This window comes from Delphinus delphis, chromosome 16, assembly GCF_949987515.2.
Source record: "Delphinus delphis chromosome 16, mDelDel1.2, whole genome shotgun sequence".
In the NCBI taxonomy this organism is placed as follows: Eukaryota; Metazoa; Chordata; class Mammalia; order Artiodactyla; family Delphinidae; genus Delphinus; species Delphinus delphis.
The window spans coordinates 31,317,806-31,335,934 of NC_082698.1; the positions used below are offsets into that span (position 1 = coordinate 31,317,806).

Here is an 18,129-nt window from a genome sequence, read left to right on the forward strand (position 1 = left end):
CAGTACAGTTTTCAGAGATGATTTTTATAAAAGGAATAATCAGACTTGCCTGTGTCTTTAAATAACAGATCATTGTCTTTAAAGGCTTCAGAAAGTTCCCTGATAGGCATCATGAAAGTGCTAAGGTTTCAGGGTTTCTGTTAAAGTCCCACGCCACGACACTTGCCTCTGGTTAATGTTGCTTTTGGCTCTTTGATGGCTAATAAGCTGCTGGCCGCAGATTACACAGCGAATTAGGTGCAGAGGTCGGCTCTCCCTCTCCTTCATGTTCCATACTGGGAAGTACAGTAGCGGGAGTTAGCACAGACTCCAAAGCCAGAGGGTCCAAGTCTTCACTCACTAGGTGCCAGACTTTGAGCAAGCTAAGTAATCCCTCTGTTTCTTAGTTTCCTCTCCTGAAAAAAATGAAGGGGAAAATGGCACCTATGCCTAGGGGTATTGTGAGAATTACATGAGTAAAAAGATATGAATCACACAAAGCTATATAAAATGATAGCTTTGTGATTTATTATTGTTATTGCTCAGAATCCCTTGTTTAACCTGCCTTGATTCATGACCAGCCTGGCACATCACCCGGTACACACCTCAGAGAAGTGTTTCTTCCTTTCCATATAAAGTTTTACTCTAAATTTCAGGGGTGTTTCAACCTCAATACAGCTGGTGTTTGGGGCTAGGTGATTTTTGTTGGAGCTGTCCTGTGCATCGCAGGCTGTTTAGCGGCATCCCTGACCTGTGTCCACTAGATGCCACTAGCACCCCCTTCCCCAGTAGTGATAGGCAAAGATTTCTCCAGTCATTGCAGAAAGTCCCTGGGGGAGGGGGACAAAATCACTCCCAGTTAAGAAGCACTGGTCTCAACAAACCGAAAGACTGAAGTTCATTGTGCTTTATCTCTAAATGAGCATTTAGAAGAAGGCAGCGCAACCTCTGCCTAATTTGTAGCTTTTGTCAGAAAAGGGTAGACAGAGCATGTATTTCTGAGCTTGCTCTAAGTAAACAGCATTTTTGAAGTATTCTATCTCTTTATTTCTTAAAATAGGGGAGGAGTTTAGGAATTTACAATGCCCTGCTGAAATGCAAGCAGAATTTTACCCATAGCCCAAATTATTCTTAAGTTGTTAAATTAAATCTCTTTTATGTATTTTGTAAGAGTTCATATAGTACCTGTGAGTAAGGGATGCTTCGGCTAGTATGCAAGCCCCACTAATGATAATAGGGTGTCTATAACAGCTAAAAGAGAGTTAAATCCCAAGGGCTTACAATGCCAACACTGAGATCATTAAGAATAAGGAAACCTACCACCACTGTATGCAAAACTGAAAAGAGGATGATGTATAAAATATACGTGGTAGAAGGAAAAACTAAGGGTAAATTGTTTTCCAAGTTAAGAAACTTCGGTAAGCACCAGCTTGTGCAAGGCCTGTGCTGTTAAATCAAACCTTAACATAATTTTTTGCTCCCTATGATTTAAACAAAGATGATTTTTCTCTTTTATTAGTAAGCTTTTGGACACATCTCCCTCTATTGCATCCCCAGTTTCTTCCTTGGAGCTTTCCAACCAAGAATTCGGCTTGACCAGGAAGCAGGGATCCTGGCAATGAGAAGGGTACAGTGTTGTCCTACCCCAGCCATGCCCCGGGGTCTGACTTCAGCCAGGGCGGCAGAGAGGGTCACTGGCCTACGAGGAGTAACTCTCCATCCTCCCGTGGGCATTCACAAAAGCAGCCCTCTGTTTCACTAATCTTTCCCCACATAAGGGAGAAGCAGCAAGTGAATCTGACATGCCAAATCATGCCCCAGAGTAACATTATGAGATATTGGCTAGAGAGGACACTGCCTGCCTAGGCTTTCAACTTGAATGGCCTTGGTTTCCAACCCTGGCCCTGCCCGTTAACCCCTCTGAGCCTCTGTTTGCTTCCCTTGATGTTATGTGAGGCCTAGAAGTGGCACATGTGAAGTACCTGGCACAGTGCCCGGCACCTAGAGATACTGCCGTGGTAGATAACAAGATGAGAAAATGAAAATAGCAATAATCATATTTACTGAGATCCTTTATGAGCTATAACTTATGTATCATAAAACTCACTCATTTTACATGTATAATTCAATGTTTTTTGTAAATCATTACATTTATAGAGTTTTGTAACCAGCACTACCAGTTTTAGAAACTTTCTGTGCCTACCCCAACTCCAGAAGAGCCATTATGCTCATTTGTGGTCAATGCTGTTCCCATCCTCAGCCCTGGGTAACCCTGATCTGCTTTCTGTTGCTATAGAGTTGCCTTTTCCAAACATTCATATAGATGGAGTCATATAATATACAGTCTTTTCCATCTCACTCCTTTCACTTAGCATAACATTTTTGACCCTCAAAACTTTCAGTCCCTTTCCAGCAATATTACTTTATATTTGGTTAATTCTTTACATGTTCAAAGTTACCTTATTACCTAACCACAGTAACTCTGTGTTAGATAAAGTAGCTAGTGGCATCCCCATCTCACAGAGGGGGAAACTGAGACACAGTGGCTCGTAAGAGGTCACACAGCCAGTTTGGTGGCGGAGAAATAACTGGAACCCTGTCTTCCTGATGCAAACCAGAGCTTGTACTGGACTCCACCACCACAGAGGACAGCCAGCATGCCCCTCCCTCTCCTCTGACTGCAGAAGTTATTTACGAGGAGGGAAGGGGAAAGGAAGACGTTGGCCAACTGTTTGCAGATATGAAGGAAAGGGAAGCTTAGTAAAGAAGCCAGGCAGTAGATATGACAACAATAATATGCTCAGGCCAAGCGAGCCCTTGGTGAAAAGAGAGGGGACCCCTGGGAGGAAATTCTGACTTAGACCTTCTTTCTGCTTCCTTATTTTTCAGACGAGGGATTTTTTTTCTCTTCCCTAAAACTTTCTATCAACATCTATGAGTAGCAAAGTGTATTTTCACAATGTGAATCTTAAGTATTGAGAATGTGAAGAACAATATCAACTTGATACCCTTGCTAATAAAACACAGTTAGACTCATACTACTACACATTCAGATGACATTTCAGTTTATTGTCGGAGGAAATGTTAAAAATTCCATATGGGGCTTCCCTGGTGGCGCAGTGGTTGAGAGTCCGCCTGCCGATGCAGGAGACATGGGTTCGTGCCCCAGTCTGGGAAGATCCCACATGCCACGGAGTGGCTGGGCCCGTGAGCTATGGCCGCTGAGCCTGCGCGTCCGGAGCCTGTGCTCCGCAATGGGAGAGGCCACAACAGTGAGAGGCCTGCGTACCGCAAAAAAAAAATAATTCCATATGTAGTCTCTTTCTCAAAATGTTTTTAAAAATCCCATCAGGGTCAGCTTACATCTAAGTAAGGGTTACATGGGAGGGGCCGTTCCTTCACCAGATGCCACTGGTGAGTGCTTATGGAAATTAGCCCTATGTAAGGACTATGTGTAGAAAGAGTAAATGGGCTCTGAGTGAGAGCCTGAAGGCCTCTCTCTAGTCAAGTACATGAGAATGAACTTTATGATCTCTGTGTTTAATACTTTTCGAGGACTTTTTCCCTTTTTTTGTGTTTGGAATAGGTGGTCCTGTCAGATGAGGTGGCATGGGGGTGCATGTGTCTTCTCTTGTTATAAATTCTGGGAGGGCAGAAGCCTATGTCTACTTCTTCAGCTCTTCCACAGCCCCTAACACAGTGCCTCCAAGGGCTTTACACATACCAGGTTCTCAATAACTCTTGCTAATAGATTATTACCTCAGTGTTTACTTATGTGTGCTTTATCTTGCAAACTCAAATACATACTGTGGGCAAGTCCAACCTGTATGTACAGAGTATCCCCTTTAAGTCCATTAGGAATTGTGGACTTATAAATGTAGTAAGTTCTTAATTAAAACATTTATTCAGTTCAATTTAATTCAGTAGAGAGCCTTTATCTCACTGAGCAGTAATGTCCAGGCAGGCGGTATCAGCCTGAGAGGAGGCAGCTGGGACACGCTGAGGGGAGCTGGCTTAGCTCTGGCCTCTCCGCATCCAGGCCTGCTGCCTATCTCAGCAGTGAATCTCTGCCTGTCTCTCACCTTCTTCCCTCATAACGATGCTCTGGCTTCTATCTTCAGGTAGAGGGAGGGGAAATGGGCGTGGGGGACAAGGCCCTCTGGGTCCCTTCTGTGACTTCAGAAGATGAGATTTGGGTAATAGCTTGCTGCTTCTCTCCATTTGTTTATTTCTGCAATGAGCGAAGGCCCTAAGAACTCAGAGATGAATGAATGAATGAGTGTTCTCCAAATGTGAGGTTAGGTTTGTGTACTGTGTAAATGTGGTTAGGAATGAGCAGTGTCTATAGGTGTGATCAGGAGTGGTGGGTCTGTGCCCCTCTGTCTCTAGGCACTGCTGTTGTGCACATTTGTGCAGTGCATATAGATACAAGTGTGAGAGCTCTTAGCTCCCTTCCATAGGAACCCTTGTGAGCTCTTATTGAACCCACAGAATCAGGGGCTCTGAACTTGTCCCATGGGGGAAATGAGAAGGTCATTTAGCAATGTTTAGATGGAGTTCCTAATTAACATCCTAGTTCTGAGCTTATAAAGTGGCATTTATAAAATGTTTCATCACCTTTGCCTATAGGTTTTCCCCCAAAACGTCAATGTAACTACTTATATATGCTTAGCTGAAAGTAAGAAAAAATGTGCATGTATTTCTGAGCCTGCCAGCAAGGCCAGCTCACTGTGACCACCAGCCCTCAGTTCAGGGCTAGAGACTGACCTGTGTATATGTCTGCGCAGGTCGAAAGAGCGGGGCCTGGGACTCTAAGTCAACCTCTTCACCTGCTGCACCATCCCCACTGCCCAGGGCTGGGTAAGTTCCTGTTGCAGAGAAGCAACTCTGTGAATTCAGTGTATGGTCTCCATCACTGCTGTGAGCAGAGCTGCCTGGAATCCACATAGGAGTCCTGCTTGAGAATCTGGGGGCCAGAGGGGGGTGTTTTTCTGCTGTTTCCATTCAGAAGAGCATACCTGCCCAAGCTCATATGCAGGTGCACCTAACATTACAATAGGTGTGTTCCTGAAGAGTGTGGAAATGAAACCCTATTGCCCTGGTGTTCTCCACACCCATGCATGCTTCAAGTTGGACTAGGGGTGTCCCTGCTGACATCAAAAACTAGTAGTCTTTCCTCCCATAAACTTATAGCTAAATCTTGAGCTCATTGACTTGTGTTCCACAAGACACAAACTCCAGCACCTGAATAATTTTAAGACCCACTAGCAGGTTTCATTCCTACTTTCTACTCCTCAGTTTCTCTTCCAAGTAGTTAGTGATCTGCAAACAAATGTGTACACAGAGCAGCATGCACTGGGTGTTCAATCAAAGCAACACTGCCAAGGTTCCTTTCAAAAGGGAGATGAGAGAGGCATTCTTTCTCATTGAACTTAGAAGAGCTTTGTAAGATATTGGGTGAATGTAATGTATTAATATTACAAACAGTGACCCCATAATTTCATATTGGCTCAATAGGTTATTTTAAAAGCACATTTAAATCTGTCCAAAGCAAGCCTGCGTGGCTATAGCCTTAATTCTGCCTCTGAGTAAAGCAAAGAAATTCTCCATTTCAGGGGTTTATTAAACAAAATTCTGCGCACTTCTCTCTTGGCTTAGGTTTACCACTTCAGGCAAGTTACTTAGTCTCCTAATCTCTAAAATGTAATAAAAACACCCATTTAAAAAGGACAGTGTGAGATTTAAAAATATGTGAAGAGCCTAACCCAGTGCCAGGCGTCTTAGAGGCACTTGGGAATTGTTAGTATTCTTCCCCCAATCTTCCAGCTCTCAGCCAAAACAAAGTGAGAGATAGAGAGAAAGCCAGTATTCAAAATAAACACAGAAGAGAATTATAAAGCCTTGGCAATATTAGAGTCCAATCTCTATTGAACTAAGACAAACCAGTACCTTACGTCAGGCAAGCACCTTCAGGACCAGAGATCAGAGTGGGTTTCAAACTTGTGTTGTGCTGGTCTTGGGTTTATCTGTTTGGAATGAAATTCTAGGCAGATGTCTAGCAGAGAAGAGTCACCTGAAGCAGGGGGAACATTGGCGTGGGGAGGTGCTGGCTACAAATGTACCTGCTTGGCCACCCTCATGTCTCCACCCTCCTTCCCAAGACAGTAGCCCTGGGGTGCTGTTGGGGGAAGGGACGGCTCTACATACACACTTTGCAAACGCTGATTCTGGTCCTCATTTTACAGATGAAGAAAGTAAAGTTCAGACTGGCCCTCACAGCTGAGAGAAACGGGCCTGAGGTTGCAGAGTAATCAGTAGCAGAACTGGAACAAGAGCTCAGTTATCCCGATTCCCTGGCAACTGGTCCTCCTGTTTATCCCCATTAACCCCTTTGCCATCTGTCAGCAGACCCTATCTGAGGCTATGAAGGATCATGGCTAAATCCTGCTTTCATCCCTCTCTTCCCTTCAAGGACAGTCTTCCTACACACCTGTATCACTTTCACTATTCTAGTTTAAATTTGAGAGTAAAATCAGCTCCTCTTTATCTTTGTTGTGTTTTAACAAAGCCAATCTCTTTTCATCCCCCAGGAAAAAAACAGCTACGCCGCTGAAGACGGTGAGTTAATTCTGCTTTTAAATGTGCTTCATGTTTCCCGCAATGTTTATTCTTGTCCACTTATTTAAAGTTGACGATGCTTCCCGCTAAGGTGAACACAGCAATCATGTTGCTGCCCAGACAGTCCAAGAGAAACTTGGAATCCTCACTTGGGTAGGGAAGATGCTGCATGGGAGGGTCACATCCTCCCTGAACCCGGTGGCTTCACTGAATATGAACAGCCGATCAGCGGTCAGGCTCCCTGCGTCCCAAGACCTTTGTCTTCCCCTGTGTCTGCTTCCCACCCGCAGGCCTGGGAACTAATGACTGACAACTGCGTATCAGGCACAAAGGCCTGAGTACACTCAACTTCTGGGCAGAACGTGGGGGACCTGGGCCAGCCCACTATTCGAGGAAGCCCACCTTGACCTGGTGTCTATACTGTAGTCTGACATTTACAGTCCCTTACAAACACCAAGACGGTGGGGCCCTGAGACCAAAGCCAGATGCCAGATTTCCACTGCATAAGCGCTACTGCCCAGCAGCTGCTGGGGGTCATGGTATCCACCAACCCTGTTGACAGAGTGGGGAGGCCAGGATGACACTGCTCCTTCCCTGACACACTTCCAGTCCATTGTCACTTAATGCAAAAGTGGGCCGGGGGACTGTGTGTTTTTAATTGTTGGTCTTGTGACCGAAAGAAAAGCTATGCATCAAAGAAATGTTCTCCCCCAGTATTTATTTTAATAATATTGCTTTGACTTTTATTTCCACATACCACTGTATTGAAAATCCTTGCCTTTCTTTTTTTTTTTAAATAGACTCCAGTTGTCTCTCAACAGAATGCCTCAAGTGTTTGTGAAGGTAAGCCTATGTTACCTTGACAGATGAGCAAATAACTCTGAAAGTTATTTTGATTAAGGATTTGTATACAAATGTATTTCTAAATTTCTTTAATTATTCATAAGGCAACTGTGAACATAAAACTCAATTTTCTAAACAGAACAGTCTTTACTTTGCCATGAGTAGTGAGTAGCAAAGCTGATCAGGACCTGCGCATGCCAGGCTGCACCTTTGGGGCAGGCCACAGTCTACATGCCCAAAACCTGCCTGTTTGTAGACAGATATGACTTGCCAGAAACAGTGCCACAGCGTTACATAGGTGTGAAGACTTATTTAGAGCCAGTCATGTATCTTAGAATTAATGGCTAAGGTAATGAATTTTAAAAAACCTGTTTGTTCGAACAAGTTCTTGTGCTAAGTTTTCAAAATAATGTTTCCTGAGTTCAAACATCTATCTTAGTACATCTTCAATGCTTCCCTTCCTTTGTTTTATCATAATCTAAAACCCTTATGTATACTTTTTATTAGAACTTTCCCATTAAAAAAATATTTGTATTTGAAAAATACTGGGGGAAAAAAACAGAAAGAAGAAGAATCATCCATAATCTCAACACTTAAAACACTATATAGAAATTAAAATCCTGCACCCGTCTAATTCCAATCTTGAAGGTACCCAATGTTAAAAGCTCACCATTTCCTGAGTTAATGAGGGCACACCTGGTCTCACAATGGACGGTAGACATTTTCTGAATGTGCATTACAACTCACCTGTCTGCTTTGACTGCTCTGTTGAGTTTTTTACATCATTTCCCACATCTTTCTCCCAGGCTGTTCCTGAGGTACCGCTCCCTTCCTGTGTCTTGCTTTCTTCTGCCTTTCCTGATGCTTTTGCCTTGCTGTCCTTCCATTCCTTACAGTCTTCCATGCCTGCTGAGCAGGGAGCTTGGAGTGATAATGGAGCATTAGGGTGAGCCTCTGTAGGAAGTAAGTACAACCCTGTGCAAATTTCATGGCTTCAGAAGCTTCTGAAAACCATCAGAGAACAGGCTCTTGGCATGTCCCATGCGGCTCGGGTGTCCTCATTCCCAAAGGGCTCCCAGTGCAGGAGTGTGGTCTCTCATTTCAAGAGTAGAGGCAATGGCCATCCAAACCCAAAGCGGGTGAGCGGCCTCTTCTGACCTAGGAAGGAAGCCTCCTGGAGGACGGGCGCAAAAGCAGGGGTGGTCAAAGCTCAACAGGCCGTGGGGAACCAAAGTGTTCACTGTTTCTCCTGAAATTACCATGTTGTAAAGTCATGAACAAAACATCTCACGTGGCAGCTCGAAGTAACTTGCCACAAACTTGAAACAATCTTCAGAGATTCAAAGCTTCTGAATTTCTCTGCACCTCAAGAAACCCCGAAGTCTATCATCATTTATTTGAGTCTTTGAGTTCTTACTGCTTTTATTTATTTGGGGATCCTCTAGTGGGAGATCAGTAGTTCTCAAACTTTCTTCCATGCAGGAGACAGACCTTTGGACATACCCCGACTTTAACACACCCTAGACAAAATTCGAGGGAGAATAAAGCATTACAATAATTTATAATCACTTTTATTAGTGGTTCAGCAATAAATGTTCTTCACCATAAACTTCTTAGATTTCAGGTTATGCACATTTCCCTGTGAACTAATTATAACTCCACCCCTTCCTCTCTCACTCAGGAAAAGAGTGAAATGCAAGTGAGATTTAACGTTATTATAGGGATAAACTTGAATTTGCTCAATTCAATTTTCAAAAAAGTAGATCATTCGCAAACGCTGATATTTTGCCTCTTATCAGTAAGAAATTACTTATACCATGTCTTATGACTAATGAAGACACGGCAGGGTGTTGTAACACCTATGTGGAGGCCACATAGGAATCAGGGGTGGCTAAAGCTTGCCCATCTTCTGACTTTTACTTGTAATCACACACCTAAAGGTCCAGATTCCACAGGTTCAGTCCCCATGTATTTGTACATTGCCAAGAGGTGAATGCAGAGGTGGTAGGGTGTGCTTGTAACACCGCTGAGTAGGAGTCCTGGTCTTAATAGCTCAGACACACCACCACACTGACAGGTGCACAAAGGGAGGACATCCTGGTGAAAGACATGCTCATGGGAAGACATGTGACCAAATCTGGTTCCTCTTGGTTGATGTTTCTGAGTTTGGGCATGGGGACAGACATTTCACCCTAATCCTACTATGATAATTTTCTTAATGCAGAAAAACCTATACCTGCTGAACGCCACCGAGGGTCTAGTCACAGACAAGAAAATATGCAGTCACAAGTTTTTCCTCCTCCTCCCCAGAAGTAAGAATTCTTTCCTTTAAAACTAAGTTTCCTTGGGGCTTCCCTGGCAGTCCAGTGGTTAGGACTCCACGTTTCCATTACAGGGACCACGGGTTCAATCCCTGGTCGGGGAACTAAGATCCCACATGCTGCGCGGTGTGGCCAAAAAAGTTAAAGTTTCCTTAACACCTGCATTGTTATACTGCACAGAAACACTGGCTTGTTGTGATTGGTAAAGATTTAATATTTCATTGCTTCGCAATTAAATTTAAAAAGGTGTTAAGTAGGTAACAACTTTAAAAAAAACTGCTTAGAATTACAGAGACTGAACTAATATTTGGGTTGATTATTGGACTTCACTAAAAAATAACACTAGTCAAGTCTCCTCTTTTTATAAAATTAAAGGGAACAATTTTACTTATCCTGAAGGTTTTGGTGCCTCTCCTATCTTTAGATATGTTTTATTGGCCATTCCTGTTGATCCTTTGTGATGCACCTGTTCTGAGTATCTTCAGTGCAAGCAAAAAGTCAAACTTATTCATCTTGTGCTTTGCCCTTTAATTAATCTGAAATTCTTCCTTTCAGACCAATTCATCAAAAACCCATACCTCTGCCAAGTAAGTACAATGAAGGCACGGAGAGCAATATCAGGTATCGGCTAAGGCTGGCTCTTCAGGTCTGAGCCACCTGGGGGTCCAGGGCAACACTGCCTCTTCCAGCTGGAGTATCTTAGTATCCTCTCCAGCTTGTTTCCTCATCCGTAAAACGGGGCCAAGAATATTTATTTCATGGAGCTGTTCTGAAAAGTAAATAGATTTGAGATCATTTTTACTTTTTTAGTTTTGATTGAATATTTTACTGGTCATACTGGTCATCTTTTATTTATTTAATTTTTTTCACAACAACAATACAACTATTTTCAAAATAAGATGATTAAGTAAAACAACATATTGTGCTTGGTACATAGAAGGTCCTCAGTAAATGATAGCTATTTAAATTGAATCTAAAATACATTTTAATGATCGTAAAATGTATCTACAGAGGGCACCCTGAAAAGAAGATCTGGCAGATATCTGGATAATTTTCCCTAGGCTAATAATACAATACCCTAAAAATATATGAAGTCAGACTCACAGAACACAGCTGCCCAAACCTTGATTTACTTTCTACTCAATGTAGGAAAAAAATGAAAACACAAAATAAAACCCTCCTGTACATGGGTAAGTTGGAAAATACTCCAAAGTAATCAAGATTCAATAAGTTTAAATAAAGAGAATAATTATTATATACAAAAAGTATGTGTGTTTATATAAACATAAATCTGTTTCTTAGGCTTTAATTGGATTTTTGATTCATCTTAAATAAAAGAAACTTTTCTAAAATTCTGAACACAAAGTGAAATGGTATAGCTATAGAAATTTTATTGTATTTTTACTACGTAAAGCTTTATTATACCCTTTATTGTTTTTCAACCCAAGTCATTCTTTCAACTGACAAATACTTATTGACTGTCTGCCATGTGCCAGGCAATATTTTAGACCCAGAGGATACAGCAGTGAATAAAACAGAGTCCCTTCCTTTACGGAGCTTCTTTTCTACTAGAGGAGAAATAAACAACTAGATTAAGCCATACAATATCAGGCAAATGTTAAAGTGATATAAAGAAAAATAAAGCAAGGTGGCAGTGGGTGGGCACAGAGAGGAATGGAGACAGTGAGGGCTGCTGTGGTCAGGGAAGACGTCACCTGTAAAATGGGGTCTGATAGCTCCTCCCATAAAGGGCGGAAGTGAAGGCAAAGTGAGCTAAGATGTGAGAAACAGGACAGGGCTGGCACATATTCAGGGATCAGAAAATGTCAGCCTTGAACCCCCCCAACTGCCCAAACTGTGGAAACCACCAACCTCCTTGTACTATGTACTTTAGAAGAGCGTGACCTCCCACCCTATTTTTCCTGCTCCTACCCGGGAATACTGTCCCCACCTGTCAGAACACAGCCTTCCTTCATACTCAGCCCTCCTGGGCCTGCCAAGCCCTCATTGCTCCCTCCTGTTAACAATGGTGGCTGTCACCTTTGAACGTCCAGGGCACTTTTATCTGAAGCAGTTGGTTCATCTAAGCCTGTTTCTCTTGTAGACTTCCCCTCCTAAGAAAGGACAACTCTAGTTGCTCTGGTCAAAAACCTTAGAGTCACCCATGACTCCTCACTTGCTTTCCTTTTTTTTTTTTAATAAATGTATTTATTTATTTTTGGCTGCATTGGGTCTTCATTGCTGCGTGTGGGCCTTCTCTAGTTGCGGCGAGCGGGGGCTACCTTTCGTTGCAGTGCGCGGGCTTCTCATTGCAGTGGCTTCTTTGGTTGTGGAGCATGGGCTCTAGGCGCGCAGGCTTCAATAGCTGTGGCACACGGGCTCAGTAGTTGTGGCTCACGGGCTTATTTGCTCTGTGGCATGTGGAATCTTCCCGGACCAGGGCTTGAACCCGTGTCCCCTGCATCGGCAGGCAGATTCTTAACCACTGCGCCACCAGGGAAGTCCCTTCACTTGCTTTCTTCACACCTTCCAGCCGTTCCTTCAAAATACATTTGGAATCCAGTCACTCTCACTAATTCTGCTGATGCCATCTGTTCCAAGCCACCATCACCTCCTGCCTGGGCTTGCAAGACTCAACTGACCTCCTCTCTCTGCTCTTGCTCCCTTCTATCTATTTCCAGCCCTGGAGTCAGAGTGACCTTGTTAAAAGACAGGCAAATCACACTATTCTGTTCAAAACCCCCCAAAAGCGTCCCATACCATGCTTGTTAAAGCCCAAGTCATGCTAAGTGTCCACTGGGTCCCACAAACCTGGTCCCTTCACCACCTCCTGTATGACTTCATCCCTTATTCTTCACCCCTTTTCTCACTGCAGTCCAGGCACAGTGGCCCCCTCTCTATTCCTCAAATATGCCAGGCCCTTGCATTCACTGTTCCCTACACCTGCAACATTGTTTCCTCAGATATCCACAGGCCTCCTCCCTCTCCACCTACAGATCTTACCCAAGTGTCACCTCAGTGAGGCTCTCCCTGACCAGCCTATTTAAGCATACTACTTATCCGAAGATATCCCCCACCCACTTCCCTGCCTACTTTTCTTCATAGCACTTACGACTTTGTAATATTGTATATATATTTACTTATGTCTTTATTGCCTATCTCACTCCGTTAAAATTTAAGCTCCAAGAGGGAGGGGCATTTTGCTGTTTTGTTGACTGCTGTATATTCCCAAAGCCTTGATCCATGGCAGGTACACAATAAAGAATGAATGAGTGAGTGGATGAATGAATGAATGAATACAGCTAAGTATTTTCTCCATTTCATGTGTCTCCATGTCTCCACATTTAGATGGTAAACTCCCTGAGGGAGTTTATGCCTTAGGGCAGAAATTCTCAATCATTTTGACCTCAGGACCATTCTAACACTGTTAAGATCATTGCAGACCCAAAGAACTATGGTTTATGTGTTTCTTTCTAACGATATTTAATGTATTAGTTAGAAGACATTTAAAACATTTATGAATCCATTTTTAAAATATTAAACTCATTACATGTTAACAACATATTTTTATGAAAAAAATACATTTTCCAAACAAAAGAAATTTAGGGGGAAGAGTGGCATTGTTTTACATTTTTAAAATCTCTTTAATGCCTGGAATAACAGAGGCAGCTGAATTCTCATATCTGCATCTACATTCAATCTGTTACAATATGTTTTACTGGTCGAAGTATATGAGGAAAATTGGGCTTCACAGAGATATGTATTTGGAAAAAACCTCACAAACGCCCTGAAAGAATCTTGGGGATTCCCAGGGGCCTCAGACCTCACTTCGAGAAGCACAACTCTTAAGGATTTTTTTTATGTGTGTGATTTTTCAGTGTGTGTGTTCCTTGTAGCTCCCAGCACAGTGTTGAGGTATAGGCAGAGTAACTGCTCAAGATATAATGGGATCCACTGATTTTTCAAATCCCTTTCAGGATTTCCAGAAGGGGGAAGCCCAACTGTGGATGGCCCATTACCCAGCTTTTCATCTAATTCCAATTTGTCAGAACAGGTATGAAATGAACTCGTTATCAGTAAACTGCAGGAAAGGGCATGACTTCTTATAAGAGAGACTTTGGAGTGAAGCTTGGAAACAGATTCTATTTTAAGTGAGCCTGTGAGTTGTCATTTGCTGATGGGTACAGAATACATTTTTTTCCCAACTGTTAAGACTTTGCTCCATTTATACTAATTTGTATTCTGGATGCCATAAATAACAATTGGTGTTTCTTCAAAACTAGCAAAGAAGTGTGTTGTTTTTATTGTTCTTCCTCTCACATAGATTCTATTTAAACTATGTAATTTTTTCAGAATAGATCTGTGGAGGCATATGATATTAAAACACATAAAATAGCATAGTTTAAGAAAAGACAGAGAAAGGACTCAGTGTGCCCTTGGGCAAGTCTCTAAGCTTTCTCAAATGTAAAATAGGGATGATAGCATGTATTCGTCTTGCCTTCAAAGTTGTTACAAGAATCAAATAAGATATTTGTAAAAACACTTCGGAAATTATAAAACGCTCCACAAAGCAACAGTAAGATCATAATAGAAAGGGAGATTATAACTTATTTAGGAGAAAGGAATAAATGGTTCAGGAATCTAGCAGGATTAGGTCTCAAGTTCAAATACTAAGTCTACCCCCTACAGCCAAATTGGGGAAAAGTCAATTATAATCCTTGTGGTTGATCAAAAGAAGCATAAAACTCATTTTCAGATTACTGGCCCAAATGTACTTAGGCCTTTCTGGTAATGCAAAATGGGACTTTGTTTCTAGTGCACAGAAGGTTCAGTGTCATTGAAGGGCCATCTCATGCTTAATAATGCCCTCTCACTCACAGGAAGCTGACGTTCACTGTAAACCATGGTACGCTGGTGCCTGCGATCGAAAGTCGGCCGAAGAGGCATTATACAGATCGAACAAGGTCTGACCATTTTAAAATCTCATGTTGTGCCCTCAGCCTATATCGGCACAGTTGTCATCCCGATAATATGCTAATTAAGTAATTGCAACAATTATGGATGCAGGGATCTTTTCTCTTTACTTACTCAAGAGGAACTGCCGTCCCCTCCTCTCTTTGAAGTACCTCCCTCTTTCTTTGTTCCGCTATCATATTGCTGCTTATCCTTTCATCTATACACGGATCCATAGGCTCCACTGCTCTCCAAATAGTGGAAGAGAAGAAAGCTCTGGAGGGGATCTCTGTAAGGCTTGGTGCTACATGAGATCCACCCAGGAGTGAAATGTAACAGACTATTTTGGATCAATGCTTGGGATAAAAGATTGGGATCAAGGTGGCAAAAAGTACTGGGAAGTAAATTTTTGGAGAGTCGAAGCCCAGTCATATAGGAACACTAGAACAGTCTGGACAATCCAAGATTAAAGTGCCACTTTTCTTTTTCTTTCTCTTTTCTCCGCCCACTTGCACCTTGCCTTGTCAGAATATACTGGTTTTTTGTGGGGTTTTTTGGCTGAACTGGGTCTTCGTTTGCTGTGTGTGGGCTTTCTCTAGTTGTGGCTAGCAGGGGCTACTCTTCGTTGTGGTGCACGGGCTTCTCATTGCAGTGGCTTCTCTTGTTGCAGAGCACGGGCCCTAGAGTGCAAGGGCTTCCGTAATTGTGGCACGTGGGTTCAGTAGTTGTGGCTCATGGGCTCTAGAGCACAGGTTCAGTAGTTGTGGCACATGGGCTTAGTTGCTCCGTGGCATGTGGGATCTTCCTGGACCAGGGCTCGAACCCATGTCCCCTGCATTGGCAGGCAGATTCTTAACCACTGTGCCACCAGGTAAGTGCTTTTTCCCAGGTTTGATCAACTTTTATTGCATTCCTTCTTCCTGTTTTTGTCTATTTTTTGTTCATAATTTTTGAATTTATGATTGTAGAATATTTTACAAGATATTTAATTAAATTTGGAATGTTGTGTTACAATATTTTTTCTACTTCAACATAAATTTTTGGAGAGAGAATTTTTATCAGCTGAAATGTTTTGATTCCCAATATCTGTTTTCTTCTTATAGCACTTTTGAATGGAATTTGTTTGATATATTTTTTTATTCATAGGCAACTTGTGAACATGGTTCCTAGTTCAAGAGTGCCCTTTAGGTTTGATCTTAATGTGTCCCTTCACACATTTCCAAAGCCTATAAACATAAAGTCTTATTTAGTGCCTCAAAATGCCAGCATTTACTTCTTTCAGAATTTTCTGTAAGTATATATTTTACTGAAGTATTTTCTTGCAAAATAATAAAACAAGCTCTAATTAGTAATAAAAATCATATACCTAAATAATTACCTTTTGAATATAATATAGGTATTTTTCATAAACTGATTTTTAGCCTATGGGAATACAAGTAACACTAATCATAATTATTCTTTCTTTTAATAAACAGGATGGATCATTTCTTATTCGGAAAAGCTCTGGTCATGATTCCAAACAGCCATATACACTAGTTGTATTTTTTAATAAGCGAGTATATAATATCCCTGTGCGATTTATTGAAGCAACAAAACAGTATGCTTTGGGCAGAAAGAAAACTGGTGAAGAGGTCAGTAATTTCTCTTCTAATCCAACTCTATAACTATGTTTTGAGCACAATGCCATCATACTGTATTAGGTGCCAGAGATGTGGAGAAAGGATACACGAGTACCTGGCCTAAGGCTTGCACATTGTCATAGAGTACGAGATAAAATACTATGTTTGGGCAGTATATCCTATGAGAGAACAGAGAGGAGGAACGACTGGTATGATGTAAAAGCTTTCTTTTATCCTGTTGCTTAATGAGGTCAGTCTGACTCGGCATTTTGTTTGCTTTGTTTTTTAGATGCCACATATAAGTGAAATCATATGGTATTTCTCTTTCTCTGTCTGACTTACTTCACTTAGTGTAATACCCTCTTGGTCCACCCATGTTGTCACAAATGGCACAATTTCACTCTTTTTATGGCTGAGTAATATTCCATTGTATATATATATATCACATCATCTTTACCTATTCATCTTTTGATGGACACTTAGTTTGCTTCCATATCTTGGCTACTGTAAATAATGCTTGTATGAACATCAGAGTGTACGTAACTTTTTGAATTAGTGTTTTCATTTTCTTTGGATATATACCCAGGATAGGAATTGGTGGGTCATATGGCAGTTCTATTTTTAATTTTTTGAGGAATCTCCATGCTGTTTTCCATAGTTGTCGTACCAATGTACATTCCCACCAACAGTGCACACGGGTTCCCTTTTCTTCACATCCTCACAAGCATATTGTCTCTTGTCTTTTTGATAATAGCCATTCTCACAGGTGTGATGTGATATCTCATTGTGGTTCTGATTTTCATTTTCCTGATGATTAGTGATGTTGAGCATCATTTCATGTGCTTGTTGGCCATCTGCATGTCTTCTTCAGAAAAATGTCTACTCAGGTCCTCTGCACATTTTTTAATTAGATTGCTTATTTGTTTGTTTGATACTGAGTTACAAGAGTTCTTTATATATTTTGGATATTATCCCCTTATCAGACATATTATTTGCAAATATCTTCTCTCATTCAGTAGGTTGCCTTTTTCTTTTGTTGATGGTTTCCTTTGTTATGCAAAATCTTTTTAGTTTGGTGTAGTCCCATTTGTTTATTTGTGCTTTTGTCACCCTTGCTTGAGGAGACATGTCCAAAAAATATTGCTAAGACCAATGTCAAAGAGCATACTGCTTATGTTTTCTTCTGGGATTTCTATGGTTTCAGGTCTTACATTTAAATCTTTAATTCATTTTGAGTCTATTTTTTTTTTTTTTGTATATGGTATAATAAAATGGTCTAAAATTTTCTGTTCATCAAAGGTCACAATCAACAGAGTAAAAAGGCAACCTCTGAAATGGGAGAAAATATTTGCAAATTATGTGTCTGATAAGAGGTTAATATCCAGAATATGTAAAGAACTCTTATAACTTTGTCGTATAGTTTAATGTAGTCCTATTTGTCTATGTTTTGTTTTGTTGCCTGTGCTTTTGGTGTAACATCCAAGAAATCATTGCCAAATGCAGTCTCGTGAAGCTTTCTCCCTATGTTTTCTTCGAGGAGTTTTATAGTTTGGAGTTTTATTTTGCTTTTAATAAAGTCTCAGATAGTTAGAAAATGCAAAACTCTGAAAACACAAAACACTGATAAAGACCAAATGGGTTTTAAAATATAGATTGCATTTTCATTTCACACCAGTTAAACTTTAACAGAACTGTCTGCTTCTCCCTACTCACAAAAACATTCATTCTCACTGAAACCTTGATATGACAAATTTTTTAAACTATATGCTCCTCAACAGTAATCAGTAGTAGGATAT

The 18,129-nt window shown here is 41.3% G+C and overlaps 2 protein-coding genes across 4 annotated transcripts in view; one reads left to right on the forward strand and one right to left on the reverse strand.

Moving 5' to 3' along the window:
- Positions 1 to 18,129, forward strand: part of BLNK (B cell linker) — a 75,973-nt gene that overhangs the window by 54,399 nt on the left and 3,445 nt on the right. For both annotated transcript variants that reach the window (XM_060034398.1, XM_060034399.1), the window contains 8 exons: positions 4,767 to 4,839; positions 6,570 to 6,597; positions 7,398 to 7,440; positions 9,665 to 9,752; positions 10,317 to 10,348; positions 13,739 to 13,815; positions 14,642 to 14,725; positions 16,190 to 16,345. In XM_060034398.1, coding sequence (XP_059890381.1) covers positions 4,767 to 4,839; positions 6,570 to 6,597; positions 7,398 to 7,440; positions 9,665 to 9,752; positions 10,317 to 10,348; positions 13,739 to 13,815; positions 14,642 to 14,725; positions 16,190 to 16,345 — 581 coding nt within the window. The remainder of the gene's footprint in view (positions 1 to 4,766; positions 4,840 to 6,569; positions 6,598 to 7,397; positions 7,441 to 9,664; positions 9,753 to 10,316; positions 10,349 to 13,738; positions 13,816 to 14,641; positions 14,726 to 16,189; positions 16,346 to 18,129) is intronic.
- The window catches only part of ZNF518A (zinc finger protein 518A), a 65,189-nt gene that overhangs the window by 5,017 nt on the left and 42,043 nt on the right, over positions 1 to 18,129 (reverse strand). For both annotated transcript variants that reach the window (XR_009522409.1, XM_069541524.1), the window contains 2 exons: positions 10,340 to 10,530; positions 8,188 to 8,960 (listed from right to left, as the gene is read on the reverse strand). Coding sequence is in view for 1 of the 2 variants with exons in the window: in XM_069541524.1 (XP_069397625.1) it covers positions 10,513 to 10,530 (18 nt within the window). In the remaining variant the exon portion in view is untranslated. The remainder of the gene's footprint in view (positions 1 to 8,187; positions 8,961 to 10,339; positions 10,531 to 18,129) is intronic.